We start from the raw sequence: 23,573 nt of genomic DNA, 5'->3' as shown, positions 1-23,573 counted from the left end.
AGACAAAGGCCAGAAAGGAGGGGCTGGAGGGGGTTTCAGTTGGGAGCTGGCTGGGGACGGGGAGTGAGTGCAGATGGGGTTGTCTGGCTCGCTGGGCCCCAGAATGGACCCGGCTGAGGGATCCCGTTCTCTGTACCTACAAGCTCTGTTTTAGACTGTGTTCCTGTCATCTAATAAACCTCTATTTTACTGGCTGGCTGAGAGTCACGTCTGACTGCGAAGTTGGGTGTGCGTGCAGGATCCTCTGGCTTCCCCAGGACCCCGCCTGGGCGGACTCGCTGTGGGAAGCGCACAGAGGGGCATATGCTGAATGCTCCAAGGTCAGACCCAGGAGGTGAAGCCGTGTGAGCTTCTTGCCCTGAAGACAGTCTGCTCCATGGGAGAGGAGGCTCCCCAAAGTCTTGACTGGCTATGTGGAGAGCAGTTCCAGAGCATCGCCCGGGGACTCCGTGACATGGGCCAAAAATGAACAAAGAGCACAATGCAATATTGAACATGGTTTTCATCTACAGTGGTGACTGAGTTTTAGTTTAAGAATGTTTTTTAAAAGGACCCGTGACATTAACGCTCAGTTATCTAGTAGGGCCATGATGAGATAATAAAACAAGGAAGAATTGGGTAGGCTAGAGATTCTATCCTTGCCTGTTAAGCCCTAATTCTGTAAGCGATGGAAACCAAAGTGAGAGTGCCAGATTGTGTCTGGATGGAGTCACTTGCGGGACTGGGGTCTTAGCTACCCAGCTAAGAACTACCTTAGAAAATCCACATTCAATACATAAATAAAGAAAGCAAAAGGAAGTCTGTATAATTATTGCACTGGCTTAGGGTGTCAGATGCACACTCCCGAATGCTATTTTACACTAATAATTATATTTGAATATTCTACTATCCTATTCAAATTCCAAAAGCTCCCTCCTAGGTGAAGCATTTCTTCCTACTACCTTCTTGTTGTCTTTGTACCATGGAACCCTACCGCAGTCTTCTCCCATTATGGGAAGTCAGGCCTGGCTTTTGGAGTGTGCTGTGGGGAGAACACAACCAGCCTGTTTCCCCTACAGTAAAGTGCAGCCTCCGGGCAGAATAGGGACCATGACTAAGCTACTTCAATACAAATAATAAATAAATATAAAAGGCAGTGTTGCCTAGACCACAGCCTGAGACTCCAGAAACCTGGGTCCTTGTCCCATCTCTGCTACCGGCCCACTGGGTAATCCTGAGTAAATCATTTCATGGCTCCGTGCCTCAGTTTCCCTATCTGTAAAATAGGGGTAATGATACTGACCTCCTTTATAAAGTGCTTTGAGATCTACTAATGAAATAATGATAATTCCTAGGTCTTCTGTTGTAATAGGTAAGGTGCTCAACTAATGGGCTGGCAACGATCCATTTCCCCCCCAAGGATAAAAAGCTGGCTGCATTTTTTTTTTATTTTCAAAATACTTTGTTGACATTAAAATAAAATAAAAAAATCCCCAAGAAAACCAACAAATTTCTAAATGTTTTTACCACTTTTTTGAGCCGCTTTAATCACAAGATCCTATAAACACATCTGGACAAACTCTTTCTAGATGGCTTTCATTCCAGCTCTGAAAAGACAGACAAATGTGATACTGACTTGCTAATTCTGGACTTCTTTTCCACATTTATTGCAGTTATAAAAATAGAGAGACAAGGTGAATGAGGTGATCTTTTCTTGGACCAGCTTCTGTTGGTGAGAGAGACAAGCTTTCGAGCTTACACAGAGCTCTTCTTCGGGGCTGGGAATGTACTCAGACTGTCATAGTTATAAAAACAGTCCTCTGAAAATAAACTCATTTCTCTGGGGTGAAATCAAAATAAGACCTCATGCTGTGTGGCCAGACTCTGTCCTCAGAAGTGCCCTACCCAGCAGTGCGAGCTGCATTCCTGGAGCCAAGGCAGGAGTCTGGTGCACATTGTTCATGATTTGTTCTGCAGTGGCATTATACAACCATGTAACTAAGCAATGGTCCCTGACCAGGCCCGCCGACTGGGGGGGCAAAGGGGGCAATTGCCCAGAGGCCCGGGCGATTTCAAAGGGCTAACCCCAGAGAGAATACAACAGAACAGTCCCTGAACTCAGAAGATATCAGGGGCTGCATTTGTGCCTGACCTGTATAGGGAAGAGTGCTCCTTGAATCCTTCCCCAACTTGTCCATCTCAAAGAGCCAGCCCGAATCTGGCTCATAGTATGGTATCTCTCACTCTCTAAGCATGTTCTGTTCATTGGTAAACCTAGACTGCAAGCTTACTTAGATCATATACTGCTTGGGGTGGGGATTGTGATTCATTTCTGTGTTTGTACAGCTCCAAGCACAAGAGGGTTCTGGTCTACTGCAATAGAAATAACACATAATAATATAGGCTCCTACCTATGTTTTAGTTAAGATAAAATAACACACCCATTGCTGGAAAACAGTGCAGAAAAATAACTCCCAGAGCACTTCTATGCCCACTGTGCAGCATGATGACCTAGGAACCACCCTTACAGGGAACAGCTATGTGATCATTTCAAAATTGTTGCCGCATCAGTGCTGTAATTATCCAGGTTAGGTCATGGCACCCCAGAGCCCAGATGGGCCATTAGCTTAAGAACCATCTTCCCTGAGATGTGAGGAGAGCCTCTTGCTCTGTGGCTGGATTAGCAGCCCTGTATGTTTTATGTAAGGATTCTCATTTAATTTACAATACAGCTGTTTGTTGAATTGCTTATGTGGGTCCTAAATAACGTCCCCCATCCCTCACAACAAACAAAACCCGTCATATCAGAGAATCCCTTAGTCAAAGAATTATGCTTGGAAATGTCTCTCCAGTTTCTTTCCATTTAGCAACGTTACAAACTGCTCCCCCAAGGACTGCTGCATAGTTAAAAACCAGTTCTGATTTCATCTAGGGCACTGAAGTGGCTGGGTCTCATGGATCTGCCATGTGCTACTGCATAAAGATTCAGTAGGGGTTGCAATACACAGTCACACAGCAACATTATGAAGTCAATGGCATGACGCCAATTTACGCTAGCCAAAGATTTGATCCATTTATATCGGTCATTAGTTTTTGGTTGCTTCAATTTCTCCACTGTCCTCTAAGTTCCTTCAAGGCCCCCATATCACTCCCTCTAAGATGAAGCTGACTAAATCCCCGAGGAAGGAAAAGATTAACCACTTCGCTTCCTGAATTCAACTTCATCAAGAATTATTAGCTTGTTATACAGTGCAGCAGCACAGACTTACTGTAGCTAGGTATGCAAAGCATTTTATTGATTGAAGATCAGCATATTTCCCCCCCTCCCCACACACACACGTGCTGACCGCTCCTCAGCCGCATCTGAGGATCTGGGCCATGCTTCTCTGGCCCAAGGAGTGTACAATGTAAATTAGATGCTACATGGAATGACATAGGGAAAAGTTATCAGGCAAGGGAGAGGGAGGCTGACACATAACAACATATTCCTAATGGAAAGCTGGCTCTTCAAAGTGATGTGCCTGGTACTGAGGTAGCACTCAAGTAGTTACAATAATGAGCTGGAATAACGGTTGTTTCTAAATGCACATAGTCTCACTAGGAAAAAGAGTAAAGAGGAAAAGGTGCTAGAAACCGGGAATAGTGCAATAAACCAAAATGCTGAAATTAAATCAGCTTTTCCTAATTCGCAGACCCACAGGGTCTATTAACCCACTGAGGCAATTGTAGAATAATGAGGTAGACAGCATGACCAGAGAGGATAGTTAAACCCTATGTCCATACTGGCTATTCCTAACAGCCACAGTTGGAAAGGAAGGTTGAGTAGGGATGGGTTAGTTGGTTAATTCCTGAATTTGAAGCTCACTTGAACATTGTGGGACTGAAATTGGCATAGAAAAGCTGCCTTGTAAAGTTCCGTTTCCCTCACTGAACATAAGCCATGCGAAGAGGCATCTGAGATTTGTGTGCTACAATGTCAAAACCAAAAGTCTACTCTCCTTTTCTTCCGATACACATCGTCTGTTTCAGAAGATCTCTGAGAATATACAGCGAAAATGGCAACCATTTCATTATTGGACAAATCTGGGAAAACTCTTAATTTTGGCCATGTTTACCACACAATACTGTGTTCTTCAGCAGAAACAGAATCAGTATCCTTGGTCAAATTTACAAAGCCTTGCAAAAAGCTAGTGGGGTTTTTTCAAAGCATTCAGTGTTGGATTAACTCTGCTCCCATTTAGGGGACGGTCAAACTCTCCCTAACTTCAATGGAAGCAGAGTTATGCCAAAGCTGAGCACTTTTCAAAAACCCATCCACTGACATTCTACTCCCAAGTTCTCATGAACTGGAAATAATAGTTCGCTTTGCTACAGTCCCTTTCATCTGAGGATTTCAAAGCGCTTTGGAAGGTAATGGTCAGAATTGCTTCATGAACTAAATGTAAACAAGTAGCCTCAGGGCCACCCTGCAAGTGGCCCCTCACTTCAGTTTCCCTTTTGGGTCCTTGCTACCTCCATATGAACTTATCTTCCAATCCATCAACAGAGTTTATTAACTAACACTTAGCGCAAACAATCCATAAGCAAAAGTCCCCAAACATAGTCCATATCCCCCGGGACTTGTACTCTTTAAAACCCAGCTTCAATCTCACCATCCCGGCATCTTTCGCCACCCCCAGCCCTTCCTTCTGGGGCACAACCCCGCTCTTACCAGCAGGAGCTCGCACAGCCTCTCCGCTGGGAGCCTGTCATGGTTCCTCTAGAGTCCAGCTCTCTGGCAAAGGGAAGTCAGCAGGGAACCCCCTCTGCTCTGACTCTCCGGCTTAGAGCCAGCAGGCATCTCCCTCTGCCGCTGCTCCTCCTGCCTTCAGCCCTCTGGCCCTGGCTCGGGGATGCCAGCCAGCAAATCCCTCTTACTGTTCCCCTGCTTTCAGACCTCCCCCAGGAACCCCCTTCTCTCTCTAGGAGCTGACATTTCCTGACTGACTCAGTCTGCTCTAACACTCTTTCTCACCAGGCCTCAGATAGCACCCCCAGGCACTGCCCCACCTTCTTAATTGGCTCAGCACCTGGATGGGGAAAGGAGAGCTGAGCCCAATTTCATTTAAGGGGCCAGCTACCCTGTTACAGTAAGTATGGTTATACCTGCTCTCTTACAGATGAAAAAACTTAAGCAAACAAAGGTTAAAGGTCTAACGTTTAAGGTGCTTATGTAACCGACACGTCGCTTGGGTGTGGTGCTCTGTCCCGTCTGATGGCACCGAGACCACTTAGAGAGAGATTAATGAGTCTGCTACAGCCTTAGCAAAGGGCCACGTGGCTTTTATGCGGTAGAGGCTCATGCACTAAGCTTCAGAGGTCCCAGGTTTGATCTCGCCTGTTGACGATAGGGGTCTGTCGGTGTTACAAGTGGGGGCTCATCCTGGATTTCAACTGGAAAGTCTCTGAAGCTTGGGGTGCGCTTCCTCAGCTATGGGAAGTATGTAACCCACATACCGCTTGGGTTTGGTGCTCTGTCCCATCTAGTGCCACCGAGACCACTTAGCGATTAATGAGTCTGCTACAGCCTTCCCTAAGGGCCCTGTGGCTTTTAGCTCATGCATTTAGCTCCAGAGGTCCCAGGTTCAATCCTGCCCACCAATGACTGGGGTCTCTCGGTGTTACACTTAACTTCCATTCAGGGCCGGCTCCAGGCACCAGCCGACCAAGCACGTGCTTGGGGTGACACCTTGGGGCAGGGCGGCGCTCGATTATTTATTTATTTATTTATTTTTATTCGGCGGCGCGGCGCTCGGAGGGGGGGCGGGGGCTTCGGGCGGCGTGGTGCTCCGGGGGGCGGGGCTTCGGGCGGCGTGGCGCTTGGAGGGGGGGCGGGGGCTTCAGGCGGTGTGGTGCTTGGTGGGGCGGGGCTTTGGGTGGCGCGGTGCTCGGAGGGGGGGCGGGGGCTTTGGGCAGTGCTCGGGGGGGCGGGGCTTCGGGCGGCGCGGTGCTTGGAGGGGGGGCGGGGGCTTCGGGCGGCGCTCGAAGGGAGGGCGGGGGCTTCGGGCGGCGTGGTGCTCGGAGGGGCGGGCCTTCGGGCGGCGCGGTGCTCGGAGGGGGGCCGGGGGCTTCAGGCGGTGCTCAGGGGGGCAGGGCTTCGGGCGGCGCGGCGCTGGGGGGGGCGGAGCTTCGGGTGGCGTGGTGCTGGGGGGGGCGGGGATTTCGGCGGCGCTCGCGGGGGGGGGGGGGTACGGCAGGGCGGCGCTCTTCTTTTTTGCCTGGGGCGGCAAAAAAGTTAGAGCCAGCCCTGCTTCCATTGAAATCAAGGGGAGTTAGGCCCCTAAACACCTTTAAAGGAACAAGTAGAGCTCCACACTCCTAGGACTGTAGTCATTAGACCACACACACAATAATTTAGTGCAGCCAAGTCCCTCCTGAACTTCTGAAATGTATCCGGTGTAGGAGGGTGGAGGAGAGTTGAGACAGAACTTTTTGGTTCTAAGATATGTCTTTTAAAAAAAATATCTATGGGGCTTCCAAAATATTTTCAATTTTTTCTGGACTTCCCAACTTCTTTTCATCTAGAATTCTGGTTTGTGGTTGTGTTTTCGGAGCAGGTTTCAGACTGCTGGACAACAATGCCAGGAAATAGAGGGAGAAGAAATATTTGGTTGTTCCTAGGTCATCGTGTTGCACAGTTAATCTCCATCTGTTCGAATGTTGTTCATGGCAACCTGACTGAGAAAAATTCCTGCTGATTAAAAGAGAACACCTCCAGGGAACATTGCTCAATGCCCTGGGAAAGCTTTGGTAATTAATAATTGGCCTGAATCATATGGGCTTTCACAGTACGAATTACAATGGTGCCACTTAAACACTGAGCACACATAGCGAGCTTTAAACTGCACGTTCCTTCAGGGAATCCATCTACAGCTTAGCCATGAAATGTTCCTAATAGTGAAAATATCCAGTTTCATCTTGAAAAAATGATAAAAGCTGAATTCCAAACTTTCTGGTGAAAACTCAAACTGCCTGCTCACTTTCTCGTACTGATCCAGGTATCCAATCCCCTTCTCCCTGTCTGGTCTTTCAGAGTTAATTGACCCATTGCCTTGTATTGCCTGCACTATTGTTCTTCACTTCCCATTTATAGACAGGATCATACAGTGACATTTCAAAGACTACCTTAAAGAATATGAAAATATTTGGCATTTCTGCAAACTCCAATACTCAGATATTTAATTACACAGAATCAATCACCTGTCTAATTCAGACAGGAACTCAAATCTCACAATGTAATTACTTTAAGTTCGGATGGATAACTCAGGAAACCATAGGTAGTCTGACATGCAAAAAGCATTCAAGAAATAATACCAAGAGTTGATGGCACCCCTTTTCAATGATGCCCAGAGCTTTATATGGGTGCATTTAAATACATATTACACCCCAAAAGCTACATTAAAAGAACATTAAGGTTGCAAAGCCAAGCACCCAAAAGCTAGGAAATGTCAGAATTCAACTTGCCTGCGCAAACTTAAATTTGTAGCCTCTGTGAGTATTCATTATAATACAGTTTTTAATTACATGATCACATACTATTTTTTCCTTGGCCCTGCAGCACTGACCTGGAGCCATAGGCGCTGACTACGTGGGTGTTCCGGGGCTGGAGCACCCATGGGGAAAAATTAGTGGGGGCTCTGCACCCACTGGCAGCCAAGCTCCCCCCCCCCGCCCCAACTCACCCACTCCTCCACCTCCTCCCCTGAGTGCGCCACATCCCTGCTCCTCCGCCTACCTCCCAGCACTTGCCGCCGCCAAACAGCTGTTTGGCAGTGTAGCAAGCTCTGGGAGGGAGGGGGGAGGAGTGGGAACGTTGCACGCTCAGGGGAGGAGGTGGGGCCAGGGCTGGGATTTGGGGAAGGAGTCAGAATAGGGGCAGGGAGGGGGCAGAGTTGGGGCGGGGACTTTGGGGAAGGGGTTGGAATGGGGCAGGTCAGGGGCAGGAGGGGGCAGGTCAGGGTGGAGTCGGGGTGGGGCCGGGGGCAGAGGGGAGTTGATCACCCACTGGCATGAGCAGAAGTCAGCGCCTATGCCTGGAGCAATATACAGTAAAAGCTTTTTTAACCGGCATGCTGGGGGAATGGGGGGTGCCGGTACATTTAAAATGCCAGTTAACTCAGAGGGAGGGGTTTGGAGTGCAGGGCAGGGGCATGGGAGGGGCTGCAGGGCACAGGCTCTGGGAGGGAGTTTGGGTCTGGGAGGGGGCTTGGGGCAGGGGCTTGGGGTGTGGAAGAGGTCTCGGGGTGCTGGATGGGGGGCGCTCACCTCCAGCGGCTCCCCATCCCCGCTGCTCCTGGCGGAGGAAATCACAGGGTTGACCTATATAAAATATTTCCATCCCCCTTAATGATCTGAAACCTGTTTCATAAAGTCTGAATTGAATCTGTCTAGGTTTTTATAGTGCAGCCACCACCATCCTTCGTGGGACAAAACAGAAGAAAACTCTGTCAAGACTATATGGCCAGGTCCTTAGCTGGTATAAAACAGCCTAGCTCCATGGACTTCGACAGAGACATGGCGATTTACACCAGTTGAGGATCTGGCCCGATGGTGTTTTCCTTTCCACCCTTCGATTATAAGGTCTGATTGTATGAGAAAAATAAGTCATTCTTTTAAATCATTATTTATTTAACTGGAGTGTGGTGTTGCCAGGCCATTGTGTTCTTGTTGCTGTGGGAAGAGACGTTTCTTCCCCTCTGATCTGAAAGAGGTGAGATCTGGGCTCATTCATTTCTGGTAGGATTGCATTCCATAGGCAAGGTCTCACTGCTGATAAAGCCCTGTCCTCTCTGCCATAAACATTCCCAGTGTTTGCAGCTGTCGTCTAAGATGCCAATACAGCTGACGTGCAGTTGCTTATAGGATGTTGTTTGTAAGATATTTTCATATCATTTGTTGCATTCCTTCTATAACTTCAGATTTGTTTTAGCAACTAGGCTTTAGCGCCCAGGATGTGGTTATCAATATCTTTGTACGAAATGGTGAGAAACACAAAAGTTATCTGCAACCAAACCTCAAAGGCCTTACTGGCTACTAATTCGGTCATGTCTCGGCTGGTGACAGAAGCCTCAATTAGCCTGCACTAAATGAAGGGGAAGTGGGGGAAGAATGTAAAGTAAGAGTGAAAACAGGGAAGAAGGGAAGGATGGCATATTTCTTTGGGTCATTGAGTTCAACTAGCACAAGCTCAAGCACTAAAGTATGTCTCGCTTGCACCCTATTTCTTTTTTTCTTTTTATATGATGCTGGGGAATGGTCTTCAGACCTGCTGCTCCTTCCAGTAAAGTCGAGACTCAAAACTTCCAGAAAATGTAGCTTTTCCTCCCTTCTCCCCCATTTATTTCTGAACCAGCTACTTCGGCAGCAGTATTTCACGCTGTTCCCTTCCACGCTGTGGCTGGTGTCCTCAAAGCTGTCTTCAGACCCCCAATTAAATAAAGCTCCCTTGTATTTCGCACACCCATAGCTCCCCCATGAACGGAAACCTCAGTCTGCATGAGCTGCTGCCTTGCACTGGTATTTTGCTGGGATATATGGAGAGCCAGTGGAACTGAGAGCCTTGTAGACCTCGTTAGCTGCTCTTACCTGTCCTGCGAAAAGGCCACACACACCGATTATACAGAGAATGTTGAATACGGCAGAGCCAACAATGGTTCCGACTCCTACATCTCCTTTTGTGATAAAAACACCTGAAAAACAAGTTCAAGGCAAACAGAGTAAATCGAAAAGAACAGGGATCCGACTCCAAAAAACTGCACCCCTTTGCTGTATACGGTAGAACTTCAGAGTTCCGAACACCTCGGGAATGGAGGTTGTTCGTAACTCTGAAATGTTCATAACTCTGAACAAATGTTATGGTGATTCTTTCAAAAGTTTACAACAACTGAATAATGACTTAATACAGCTTTGAAACTTTACTATGCAGAAGAAAAATGCTGCTTTTAACCATCTTAATTTAAATGAAACAAGCAAAGGAACAGTTTCCTTACCTTGTCAAATCTTTTTTTTAAACGTTCCCATTATTTTTGTAATACACCTCTACCCCGATATAACATGAACCAATAGAACATGAATTCAGATATAACGCGGTAAAGCAGCGCTCCGGAAGGGCGGGGCTGCGCACTCCGGCGGATCAAAGCAAGTTTGATATAACGCGGTTTCACCTATAACGCAGTAAGATTTTTTGGCTCCCGAGGACAGCGTTATATCGGGGTAGAGGTGTAGTTTACGTTTCACACAGTACTGTACTGTCTTTGCGTTTTTTTTTTTTGGTCTCTGCTGCTGCCTGATTGCATACTTCCAGTTCCAAATGAGGCGTGCGGTTGACCGGTCAGTATGTAACTCTGGTGTTCGTAACTCTGAGGTTCTACTGTACCTGGATCTTAGTCATTTGCCTGATTCTGCCACTTTGACTCAAATTTAATAGGACAACTTGTGGAGGAAAGTAAAAGGGTGAATAAGGAGGCAGAATCTGGCTCTTTGATAGGATTAGTGAGAATGTTATCAAAAGTGCTACAGTAATGGGTACTATAGAAATAAATGTCAGAGAATAAAAAAAAAAACCCCAAGGGCACCTGCTAGCTACAAGTCTGTTGAAATTCAGCTGTTGCTAGCAGGGGTCTAGAAGAGTTTCCCTGACCATTGTGGCCTGGGATTTTTCCCCCTCAGAACCATGCTACACAAGGGGCTCATTCTACCAAACCGGGGACTTTGTTATAACAAAGTAGTGACCTGACCATGTTGGAACATGGTCCCACCTGTACAGCCAAATCATGTTGAAACCAGCTTACAATGCTGACCTTTTTACTATAACACGGTCCCCGTTTTGGTCAATTTTAGGTTTATAGATTTTAAGTCCAGAAGGGATCACTGTGATCGTGTAGTCTGACCTCCTGTACAATGCAGGCCGTAGAACTTCCCTGAATGAATTTCAGTTTCAAGTCCAATAGTTGTGGTTGAATGAGAGCAGATCTTTTAGAAAAACATCCAATCTTGATTAAAATATTTCCAGTGACGGAGAATCTGCCACAACCCTTGGTAAGTTGCGCCAGTGGTTAATTACTCTCTTGCTCCACAGATGGGTATAAACAGGGCTAGGCACTTCCCTCAACCCAGGTAGTTTATAGCATGATTCTCAGACCAAAATCCATGTCCCCACTGGTCAAAGGAACCACTGCTAGGACTGTGCTAACAACAACAGTGGTGAAACGTGGTTGAAACTAGCAGGCTCTGCTGATTCTGAACCAATTGTGTAGAAGAAAGAAGCCCCTCACTCTTGAGCATTGCTGCAATAGGATAGCCCCCTATTCTGCCCCCCCATGAGCTGAGTGCTGCTGTGAGGGAGCCCCTCCATTCCTCTGTTCTATATTGTGCTCATCAAGGTAGTATCTGAGCACCTTCCTGCAGTGCCTTAAGCAATATGGCTACGCATCCTTCTCTCCTAAACTGAGCCTTCTGGTGGGATGAAGGACAATTTTTTAAAGCTCTCAACTAATCTCTCCCTATGAAGCTTTTGAATCCACAACTTCACAAGCCAGCAGTCTCCACTAGCCCTCACGGCATGCCCTTGTATCCGTCACAGAGAGGGTCGGGAATTTCTCACCACGTTCTTGGAAGAGGAAGAGGGGCTGGTTGGACATGCGGGAGAACTGCTTGCATAGATCTCCAGTGCACACAGCTATACCCCTGGGCTCCAGCCTCTCATCCAAAACAAGACCAAACATAAAACCCCCCTGATCAGCACTAAAATTTCCATCTACACTGTAATCGAGCTATGTAGCCCCTCAACACAGTTAAAAACATGGTTCTGTCTTGCAGTGTAGATGGGACTGGCCCATTCTCAAACTGTGCTTAGTCATCTGTAATGGACGCAAAGCATGGCCATTGTGTGTGTAGGTACACTTTAGTGGCGTGTTAATCTATTCACGGTGCACAGAGCCTGGATTATGCTCGGTGACGCACACTGTACATAAAAACAGAAATTCAGGAGTTTGTTCTTTCATCCACACCGGGAGATTTATACATATAGCTCCTAGACTTAATAAGGATTTATCACAATTAATCTTCCATGCATCCATGAGAGAACAGGTTAAGACTTATTACAACTCTTAATATCATTTGGCAATTCCAGCTGTACTTAATGCCTTTAAAAACTGTTTAAAGAAGAAATGGCTGGTTAGTTAGTTACCTATAACAGATGTAAACAACTCAGGAGCGGAGCTTCCAGCTGCCATGAAAGTTGCCCCAGCCACGTCTTCACTAAGCTGCAGGCGCTGCAGAGAAACAAAATGAAGTCCATGATTATAACACTGGCACGTGAGAAGAAATTCAACTGAAAAAGTGAAGTTGTCTGTCTGAGCAGGAAATTGCTTATATGCTTAAATAGAAAGAAGGGACGAACCAACAGGACAGAGAGGCATTAGTTACCAGGGGGAAATATTGCATTCTCAGTCTAAAAAAGCAAGATGGTTGTGCCTTCTGATTTCAATTGACAGAGGGCTAGATTGTTCCTTTGGGCACTGCCCCATGCAGGGCAAGGTATATTAGCTGCTCCACCCCAGAAGGCATGATGACACCCCTCTGAGTCACAATTCCTTTCCTGTCTCCATGCACACGCTGTCTCACCTAGTCTGGCCAGTACATGGTGGGGGCTGGGGGATGGAGCCAAGTTCTTGCCCATGTGCTCTGGGGAGTATGTAAGGGTGTGAGTACCCCAGACCCAAGGTGCTAACTTCGCTGTATGGGATTTACCCAGCACAGCTAACATAATCTCCACTGATAATCAAGGACTGGCATTCTCTTAAAATACCCATACTTACCAAATTTGTTTTAGCTGTAAGAAACCCAAAAGCCCACTTCTAGCCTTCATAGCCCTAGACATATGGGGGCTGATCTTATTTAAAACATTATTTCCTGAGAGGAAAAGCACTCACTACTGTATACAGATTTCATTGGTATAAACCTTTTCCAAATATCTGCTTCGTTAACTATTTACTATATGCTTTGTGCAGTCCCACCATTCCATCGGTACGAGCTACAGTTCAGTAAATGGGACCAAACTACTAAAACTAACAGGCCCAGCTGGCACCGCCCATTGTTTTATGCGAAGAAGCTAGAAAACAACCCCCCTCTAGTACGCCTGCAAATTGCTACTTTGTTTCTACACAAAACAGACCCAAACACGTAAGCTGCAGCGCCTGGGTATGGGTCATCAGTGGAATGAGGGGCAGTGGAATGTGAAGAAACGCTTTCCAGACAGCACTCGTCGTTTAAAACAACCAAGAGCAAGCATGCAGACAGGCGATCTAAACACTTCCTCTATCTTCCATTAATTCCCACTGAAACCTGAAAAAAATCCCATCGCGCATTGTACTTTTACCACAAGAATCTCCGAGGGTTCTTCATAAATATTTACCTCATCAAACTATGTATATGCAAAGATACGGTAGAGAGTTAATTCACTTTGCAAAAAATGCAGAACAAGCAATCGAATCCTCAATTAACAGTCCAATCACAGCTTCATTTTCTCACAAGGACACCAGATACCCTTAACTCTGCCCCCTCACATGCTAATTATACAGTCTTTCATATATGTTATAGGGGGGCAATGGAAGAGGAGGTGTGTGGGCAGAGTCTGGCCTCCATTGGAGGCAGAAAGCTTAAAAGTGTTATATTATCATAATAACGTGTGACAAATTGATTAAACAAAAGCTTTTCTGAAAGTGTTCTAACCAGGACTAAAAATATTGTGAAAGACGTATCTAGGAACAAAGGCAGATCTCCCAAAGGGCTAGTTTCTTCTGCACCAGGCTCAGTGGAAACACAGATTCACTCATCGTATAACATACAGCCTGCACCCCGCTGATGCCTTCGGAGGAGGGATAATCAGTCAAGGGATATGCTTGAGTTTGTACTTCCTAAAGACAGATTATTATAACAGTGGCTTCCCTAGCAGAGAAATCTGAGGCAATGTATTCAAATGGCCACGACAAACTGGGTAGTCCAAAGATGTGGAAAAGGAAGTAAAAATCTATTCCACGGTGCTATCAGTTGGGGCCTGTATATGCTATTATAACCCTAATATTAATACACTTCCAGTGCTGATGGAACTAAACCGGAAAAAGCCATTCTTATTCTGGAATAAGCATGTCCACATGAGGAACTATTGTGGAATGTTGATTTCCAAGTGCTTACAAGCCCTTAGGCAATAGGACTTCCCTAATGTGACTGAATGACAGCGAGACCTCTTTCCAATGACAAAGTTTTGCAAGTTAACAAGTGAGAGAAGCTACTAAAAATATACAAAGCATACCACATCATCCGATAGGGCTGCACATCTGTCACCTTTAGTGACATTGAATAATCCCCGGCTCTCAAAGCTGTCCTATTGATTTCAATGGGACTTCTTGTGGAGCAGACGATTACTTTGTGTGAGGAAGGGCAGCAGAATCCAGCCCCAGATGTTATCCAAAAGTGTGATCAAACTATTTCCCCTTTAGTCTGAAAAAGGCAGACAAGGGCGCCAGGAGAAAAGGCAATGGAGACCCTTCCCAGGTTAGCTGGGCCTCTTTCCCATGAACATCTGAATGCTAACACTGAAGGCTATGTCCGTGCAACTTTGAAGTTTTAAAGAAAAGCCATTTCAGATTAAGACCACACAAAAAAAAAAAAGTTGGAGCAACTCTGAAAAGAGGAACATGTATTTCTTTCATCGTCACAGAACTCGAGAACAGCTTGATGTCGTTGGAAAGAAAGGACTTTGTGTCCCCAAAAGGTCACCTTTGGGCTGAGAACAAATATGTTGAAAAAAAAACAACCCTCATGTTTTTGAGAGAGTTAAGGCATCTTTGGATAATCATGGTTAACATGTATTGTTAACCTATATCACATTGCTATGGTCTGCAGTATGATCACATTTATCTAATACTTGTTAAACAACACTCCCTCTTCTCTGCACCACAACTATATCTCTGGCATGGATCAGTTGCCCAGTCACCCCTTTGATCATCCAAATGGTTTTTGCTGTGCTGTATTCTGATGAACCAGAAACACCAGTACAGTTTAGGAATCAGCTACCATCAGAGCTGTCAGATAGAAATGATATTGCAACTAACCTCCCACACCTCCTCTCCCAGCTCAGGAGCAGCTCCGTTTTCAGGAAGATGGATAATTGTGGTTCTACCATCAGAGGAGATCTGCAGGTGTCTTTCCTAATTGACAAAGATCTCGAAGTGGCAAAACCAATCTGTATTTTCTACCTGCAGCACAGATTTCGTTGCATGGAATTGGCTTTGGGAAAGACTTGAAGACACTTCAAACATATGGCCCACGCTCAACAAATAATTATCTTTCTGTGTTTATTCAGGCTGGGAAATACTCCTTATCTTCTAAAATTTCATCCTGCTGGCCTGAGCCAAATGGGGATAGTTTCCTTTGCAATTGCTTGAAATGTGTGAGAGCAGCTTTCCCTGCTGCTGTACAATTTAAAATGGAATTAGAATCTTGCAGGGAGGTCTGAAATCCAAATAAGGGATCAGAGCCTCAGCTAATGTAAATCAACTATAGCTCCTAATTTATATCAGCTGAGGATCTGGTCCAGTGTTTTAAACTGAAGTCTGCAATGTGACATGCACTCAGCAGAATTTTTACCATTAATTATTATTGTTATTATACATTCATATTGCAGTAGCATGTGCATGCCAGCGAGCTAAGGGCTCCCAATGCTAGGTGCTGTAAAACATAGAAAATGAAAGGCCCTGCCCCAAAGATCTCATCGTTTAAAAGACAAGACACCAGGTGGGTGGAGCAGAGAAGCTGGCTGGGGTGGGGACTAAGGTAGCAAAAGTAATAAGATCTTAGCCAAGCAGGAGGAGCACAGATATCCATCCATCTGCCGAGTGCCTGCACATATAAGGAGACTGCTGCATATCTGTTGAATTTTGAATCCAAACCAAGACTTTGTTGTAATCAATGTCAGGGCAGTAGAATCCACATTTGTGGTGTGTGTAGGACCAAAATAGTCCTCTTTTGGCCAGACTCTGCCCCTTTGGGTGACCTGTTTGCCCCAATGTGATGCAGAGCGGGTTTAAAACATCATTTGAAACTTGGAAGTATCCAGTGGATCAACATTTTCATGTCAAAGTCAAGATACATCTTAATTTCTCTCATTTTCCCTCCCAAGAATTGGCCAGTGGAGCTGATGGAATGATTTACTGGAAGTTTATCAGAATTTAGAGTGCACAAGTTTGAGAAGCTGTAATTTTGCAAATTTTAAAACTTAGCTTTAACTGGAAAAATGTCTATTTTAATGTAATCCAGGCTCAAACAGACATTTTTCATCAGAAGGCTAAAAATATGCAATTGTTGGCCATCTTCGTCTGAATTACAGTACGCTAGATTGTATTTTTAGAACTGTATTACTATAATTTTTATTTCAGTAGCACTGAGAGGTCCCAGCCAAAATTGGGAATTCATTTTGCAAGATGCTGAACAAACATGCACTATGAGACAGTCCCTGCCTTGAAGAGCTTGTGAATTAAATAGATAAGACAACCAAACTCAGGGGAGGGATAGCTCAGTGGTTTGAGCACGGGCCTGCTAAACTCAGGGTTGTGAGTTCAATCCTTGAGGGGGCCACTTAGGAATCTGAGGCAAAATCAGTACTTGGTCCCGCTAGTGAAGGCTGGGGGTTGGACTTGATGACCTTTCAAGGTCCGTTCTAGGAGATAGGATATCTCCATTAATTTAATTTAAAAAATGTTCATAGATTCATAGATTCTAGGACTGGAAGGGACCTCAAGAGGTCATCGAGTCCAGTCCCCTGCCCGCATGGCAGGACCAAATACTGTCTAGACCATCCCTGATAGACATTTATCTAACCTACTCTTAAATATCTCCAGAGATGGAGATTCCACAACCTCCCTAGGCAATTTATTCCAGTGTTTAACCACCCTGACAGTTAGGAACTTTTTCCTAATGTCCAACCTAGACCTCCCTTGCTGCAGTTTAAGCCCATTGCTTCTTGTTCTATCCTTAGAGGCTAAGGTGAACAAGTTTTCTCCCTTCTCCTTATGACACCCTTTTAGATACCTGAAAACTGCTATCATGTCCCCTCTCAGTCTTCTCTTTTCCAAACTAAACAAACCCAATTCTTTCAGCCTTCCTTCATAGGTCATGTTCTCAAGACCTTTAATCATTCTTGTTGCTCTTTTCTGGACCCTCTCCAATTTCTCCACATCTTTCTTGAAATGCGGTGCCCAGAACTGGACACAATACTCCAGCTGAGGCCTAACCAGAGCAGAGTAGAGCGGAAGAATGACTTCTCGTGTCTTGCTCACAACACACCTGTTAATACATCCCAGAATCACGTTTGCTTTTTTTGCAACAGCATCACACTGTTGACTCATATTTAGCTTGTGGTCCACTATAACCCCTAGATCTCTTTCTGCTGTACTCCTTCCTAGACAGTCTCTTCCCATTCTGTATGTGTGAAACTGATTTTTCCTTCCTAAGTGGAGCACTTTGCATTTGTCTTTGTTAAACTTCATCCTGTTTACCTCAGACCATTTCTCCAATTTGTCCAGATCATTTTGAATTATGACCCTGTCCTCCAAAGCAGTTGCAATCCCTCCCAGTTTGGTATCATCCGCAAACTTAATAAGCGTACTTTCTATGCCAATATCTAAGTCGTTAATGAAGATATTGAACAGAGCCGGTCCCAAAACAGACCCCTGCGGAACCCCACTTGTTATGCCTTTCCAGCAGGATTGGTAACCATTAATAACAACTCTCTGAGTACGGTTATCCAGCCAGTTATGCACCCACCTTATAGTAGCCCCATCTAAATTGTATTTGCCTAGTTTATCGATAAGAATATCATGCGAGATCGTGTCAAATGCCTTACTAAAGTCTAGGTATACCACATCCACAGCTTCTCCCTTATCCACAAGACTCGTTATCCTATCAAAGAAAGCTATCAGAATGGTTTGACACAATTTGTTCTTTACAAATCCATGCTGGCTGTTCCCTATCACCTTACCACCTTCCAAGTGTTTGCAGATGATTTCCTTAATTACTTGCTCCATTATCTTCCCTGGCACAGAAGTTAAACTAACTGGTCTGTAGTTTCCTGGGTTGCTTTTATTTCCCTTTTTATAGATGGGCACTATATTTGCCCTTTTCCAGTCTTCTAGAATCTCTCCCGTCTCCCATGATTTTCCAAAGATAATAGCTAGAGGCTCAGATACCTCCTCTATTAGCTCCTTGAGTATTCTAGGATGCATTTCATCAGGCCCTGGTGACTTGCAGGCATCTAACTTTTCTAAGTGATTTTTAACTTGTTCTTTTTTTATTTTATCTGCTAAACCTACCCCCTTCCCATTAGCATTCACTATGTTAGGCATTCCTTCAGACTTCTTGGTGAAGACCGAAACAAAGAAGTCATTAAGCATCTCTGCCATTTCCAAGTTTCCTGTTACTGTTTCTCCCTCTTCACTGAGCAGTGGGCCTACCCTGTCTTTGGTCTTCCTCTTGCTTCTAATGTATTGATAAAAAGTCTTCTTGTTTCCCTTTATTCCCGTAGCTAGTTTGAGCTCATTTTGTGCCTTTGCCTTTCTAATCTTGCCCCTGCATTCCTGTGTTGTTTGCCTATATTCATCCTTTGTAATCCGTCCTAGTTTCCATTTTTTATATGACTCCTTTTTATTTCTTAGATCATGCAAGATCTCGTGGTTAAGCCAAGGCGGTCTTTTGCCACATTTTCTATCTTTCCTAACCAGTGGAATAGCTTGCTTTTGGGCTCTTAATAGTGTCCCTTTGAAAAACTGCCAACTCTCCTCAGTTGTTTTTCCCCTCAGTCTTGATTCCCATGGGACCTTACTTATCAGCTCTCTGAGCTTACCAAAATCCGCCTTCCTGAAATCCATTGTCTCTATTTTGCTGTTCTCCCTTCTACCCTTCCTTAGAATTGCAAACTCTATGATTTCATGATCACTTTCACCCAAGCTGCCTTCTACTTTCAAATTCTCAACGAGTTCCTCCCTATTTGTTAAATAGCTTTTTCAACCTTCTGAAATAAAAAGTTGTCTGCAATGCAGTCCAAGAATTTGTTGGATAGTCTGTGCCCCGCTGTGTTATTTTCCCAACATATATTTGGATAGTTGAAGTCCCCCATCACCACCAAATCTTGGGCTTTGGATGATTTTGTTAGTTGTTTAAAAAAAGCCTTATCCACCTCACCTGTTGGGAGAGAAGAAACGCCAATAACCTGTGGGGCACAGAAAGGTTAAGTGACTTGCCCAAGGTCTCACACAAGAAGTTTGTTACAGAGCCAGGAACTGAACTTCTGAGTCCCAGATGAGCAACTTAATCACAAGACCAATTTTTCCTGGGTACCTCTTAAGGTATGTTTTTAACTATATAGTATTTATGCTTTTTCTATTGTAGAGGGCCTCTATTTGCTAAAGAGAGGAGTGCTCTGCAGATATAACTGTTCTTATTGTTATTGAAGTGGCAATCACAAGCTTTATAAGGGTACCCTACAAACATTATTTTCCCAGTAAGAAAGGCACACGCAGGCTCCCATAACAGAAACACACAAAGCTGAACCAATCATTTACACGATATTATAATCCAATGTAAACAAACATCTGTTTTCTTACCCATTAAATAAAAAAAAAAAAATACAAGGTGAAACTGTAATATAATGCTATCTACTATGGACACATCTTGAGGTTTTCAAGGGAAATTGCTACTAAAGTGACATGCAGGTCCAAGAAATATCTACAGATACTTACTTCACTAATCTTTTCCAATGAAGGGACAAAGAAATCATCACAGACAATTGCCAAAGCGTAGAACATATACATGGCCTGAAAGAGAAAACATAACATTGAGTTTAGAAGGTGCCAGGGAAAGACACAGATTGTAAAATCCCACTTGAGCTTGGGTTTTTAAATTGTATTGCTAGAGCAATTTATGGGGCATCTTAGTAGTTAATGGAAGGCTCATGAAGTATTTATCCAAAACGTCTTACAAGTTATCAAGTGCCACCGTCACTTAGCGTCAGACAGTGACAGATGCTTTTTTAAAGTTCTCTAGATGTTGCTGAAACACGTTCAATATCTCCTTTATCCCCCTTTTCCATAAATCCGAGGTCTTTTTTTTTTTTTTTTTAAAGTATGAGTGTGTCCCATGAAAATCTGAACTCTCCAGAAGGGGTTTTCAATTGCTAGTGCTTCAGTGCTGAGCAAAGAAGTGTGTTTGTGCTTAGACTCCCTGGAATGATACCTAGAATTCTAATCCTAGGATTTTATTTAATCCAAAGTAATGCTAGTCTTAGAAAGAACTCCCTCCCCACCCCGCCAAATGAGTGGCTGGAAAAGATGTAAATTCGTCATTTTAATGTTAACTAAAATCATAGGGCCCACTATGGCTCCTCAGGGTCTGAACTGAGTTGGGGAGACCAGAGCCATGTGACACAGGAGCATGGTTTAAATCGTTCAGTGGAGCTACTCCAATCTGCACCAGCTAAGGATCTGGCTTATTATGCTCTTGCAAAGCCTTATGCATCCAGTGGGGCTGAGGTCAGAGCAGTGAGATGCTGGACTCCCTTGGTGACGGGTTAGCCAGGGCTTCTCCCAGTGTGGAAAGGGGAGACACAAGAGGAAAGGCAGAGTCCTCTCTCCAAATCTGGCTAGTGTGCTCCTCCTCGCGCTTTGGGCGCCTGCAGCCGAATTATGACTGCTCTCTCCCCATCCAGTGCACTCATGTAGGGTCCACAATAATTTAGCTCTACCGGTTTTATGGAAAATGAGGTATATGCTGCATTTATGAGCCTGGCATCCCACAAAGAGATTAGGAAATGGTCTGCCTCAATCAGCTGCCACGGAACAGCCCCACTGTGTATTGGGATACAACATTTCTCTCCTGGATCTCATTCCTAGCAGACTCCAGTATCTGTAAGTTTCACAGGGAGTACTATGGGAGATCTTCAGGTATTACAATAAATAATACTGTAATGATCACAGTTGCATGGGGTTACTGTCATTAACAATGGTATTAGGGTGGATTTGGAAATGAAATTGCGTATATCGTTCACTGGAGTATCAAAATGAACCATTAACGTTAGGATAACATTGCATTGCTTCAGGGCTGGTTTATAGTACCACAACAGCCCCTGTCATCTGCAGTTCCATCCTGCCAACTGTTTATGGCCCCCGTCTCACTTGATTAAGGAAATCACCCTCACCTTAGAAATTCTCTCTCTGCAATTTTCCTTATTTTTTTTTTAAACACATAGCCTGTCAGATGGAGTAAAATTGACTGGGTATGTCTGAAAGTGAACAGTACAGATCCCCAGAAATAAGTGCTTTTTACAGCTGGGCCCATAGGGCGCACCACTGTATCCCGAATTCCCTTCTTTTTACATTTCTACTGAAGGCATTACAACCTCAGTTGCCTTTCCAACCTTGGAGTGAGACTGAACTGTTTTAAAGTTCAAAGCAGTCTACACATTTTGCGCTGCCTGTTATATCCCTTGATAGCATTATTTTTACAAGCTGCACAGGGGAAAAAAAGACAAGACTGGTTTGAACTCATAAAAAAAAGCTCTAGCAAGCTTTGGGCCCTGGGGTGGTACGTTGTGTTGTGATGCAGACTGATTTCTGGACAGGACTGCCGATGGTGGCTTGCAGAGAGCTAGTGATGACTAGGCATGGTGAAGAGGTAAAGAAGCACAGGCCCCGATCATACAAACACTTATGCATCGAGGGCCTGATCCTGCATCAGGGACATTAATGGCAAAATTCCCATTGACTTCAGTGGTGCGGAGTTCTGGCCCAATGGGATTACTCATGTGCTTAAAGTTAAACACATACATGTTTGCAAGATCAGGGCTGTAGGCTCCACAGAAGGAGCAGGGAATGTGCAACGGTACAACACTGCTCTCAGTGCAGCTTTTCTACCAGCGTGAGTACCTAGGAACAGGCTGTCATGATCATAGCTCTCCACTGGTATCAAGGAAAGAAGAGCATTTTAAAAAAACACCACCACCACCATCACACAAAGGGCACGTCTACACAGCAAAGACAAACCCACAGCTGGCTTGTGCCAGACAACTCAGCCTCGTGGGGCTCGGATTGCAAGCCTGTTTCATTGCTGTGTAGACTTCCGTATTCGGGCTGGCGCTCAGGCTATGGGACCCCAGCCCGAGCCTGGAAGTCTACACAGCAATGAAACAGCCCTGCAGGCCGAGCCCCGTGTCCCTGAGACAGCTGGCACAGGCCAGCCATGGGTTTTTCTTTGCTGTGTAGACGTACCCCAAACCACAAAGCACGGATGTGCCATCACACAGCATATCAATGATCCCCAAAAGCAGTAGGAAATGAGTATGGACAGTGATGTCATCAATGTTAACTGCGTTCGGCTGCACTTATCTAAATACAGTAGAACCTCAGAGTTATGAACACCAGAGTTAAGAACTGACCAGTCAACCACACCCTTCATTTGGAATCGGAAGTATGCAATCAGGCAGCAGCAGAGACAAAAGAAAGCAAATACAGTACAGTACTGTGTTAAACGTAAACTAGTAAAAAAAAATAAAGGGAAAGCAGCATTTTTCTTCTGCATGGTAAAGTTTCAAAGCTGTATGAAGTCAATGTTCAGTTGTAAACTTTTGAACAAACAACCATGATGTTTTGTTCAGAGTTACGAACACCCTCCATTCCCGAGGTGTTTGTAACTCTGAGGTTCTACTGTATATGAGGGATCGTTAATTGCATTACTTAATTTATCTGAATTGTGCAACTTCAGCACCACAGCTGTTTGTGGCACTTTTATTCAGCATTAGCCGCAATAGACTAATTTCCCATATGCCTCTTTACTGAATTTATACCTCCCAGGTTTCTTTGTGGGTTTTTGATGGTTGTTTATAAGGTGGTTTTAGAGAAGTGGAATAGAGACCTGTGGGAATCAATCTGCAATTCTGATGGAATTATGTTTGAATAAAGTCAATTATTTGTCCTCATTTGGCTTCATTCTCCGTTGCAAGTTAAATGATCACACACAGTCATATTTATTTTCTGGTCATCTTTTTCCATTACAAACCCTATGACCCAGTAACCACACAGCCTGATAATTGTTTGGGGGCTAAACTAGGCCTTCCCAATTCCCTCACCCTGCTGACATGATCTAACCACTATTCCCATCTGCCTGTTCTCTCCCTGGCTTTTTTCAGCCAGCAGGCTTTTCTATAAAGAGGAAATGCTGATCGTAAAATAAAATGAATGCAAGAAAGAATCCCCATGTTTGACTGGAAAAAAGGGCCCGGTTTAAAATGAGGAGAGGTTTGGGCAAATGGAAATCTTTAATGATAAGGAGAAAGCAACAGAAACAAAATGAATTAAATATAGAAAAAACCCCACAACATTTTAATATATTTATATTGTTGACAGTGAGAATTTTAGGTTGATGCTCAACTGAAAAAGAAATCCATTTTGGAGCTACCCAAAGAACTCTAGAGACCATATTTAAGCGTTACTTGGGCTTGCTGCCTATAT

At 44.6% G+C, this 23,573-nt stretch overlaps 1 protein-coding gene across 1 annotated transcript in view; it reads right to left on the bottom strand.

Moving 5' to 3' along the window:
• The window catches only part of SLC24A3 (solute carrier family 24 member 3), a 127,082-nt gene that overhangs the window by 75,196 nt on the left and 28,313 nt on the right, over positions 1 to 23,573 (bottom strand). Inside the window, exons 2-4 of the mRNA XM_065401305.1 lie at positions 19,812 to 19,886; positions 12,206 to 12,290; positions 9,604 to 9,707 (exon numbers count right to left, since the gene is read on the bottom strand). Coding sequence (XP_065257377.1) covers positions 9,604 to 9,707; positions 12,206 to 12,290; positions 19,812 to 19,883 — 261 coding nt within the window. The 5' untranslated portion in view covers positions 19,884 to 19,886. The remainder of the gene's footprint in view (positions 1 to 9,603; positions 9,708 to 12,205; positions 12,291 to 19,811; positions 19,887 to 23,573) is intronic.

This window comes from Emys orbicularis, chromosome 3 (assembly GCF_028017835.1).
Source record: "Emys orbicularis isolate rEmyOrb1 chromosome 3, rEmyOrb1.hap1, whole genome shotgun sequence".
NCBI lineage: Eukaryota > Metazoa > Chordata > Testudines > Emydidae > Emys > Emys orbicularis.
This window is presented reverse-complemented; position numbering and strand designations above follow the sequence as displayed.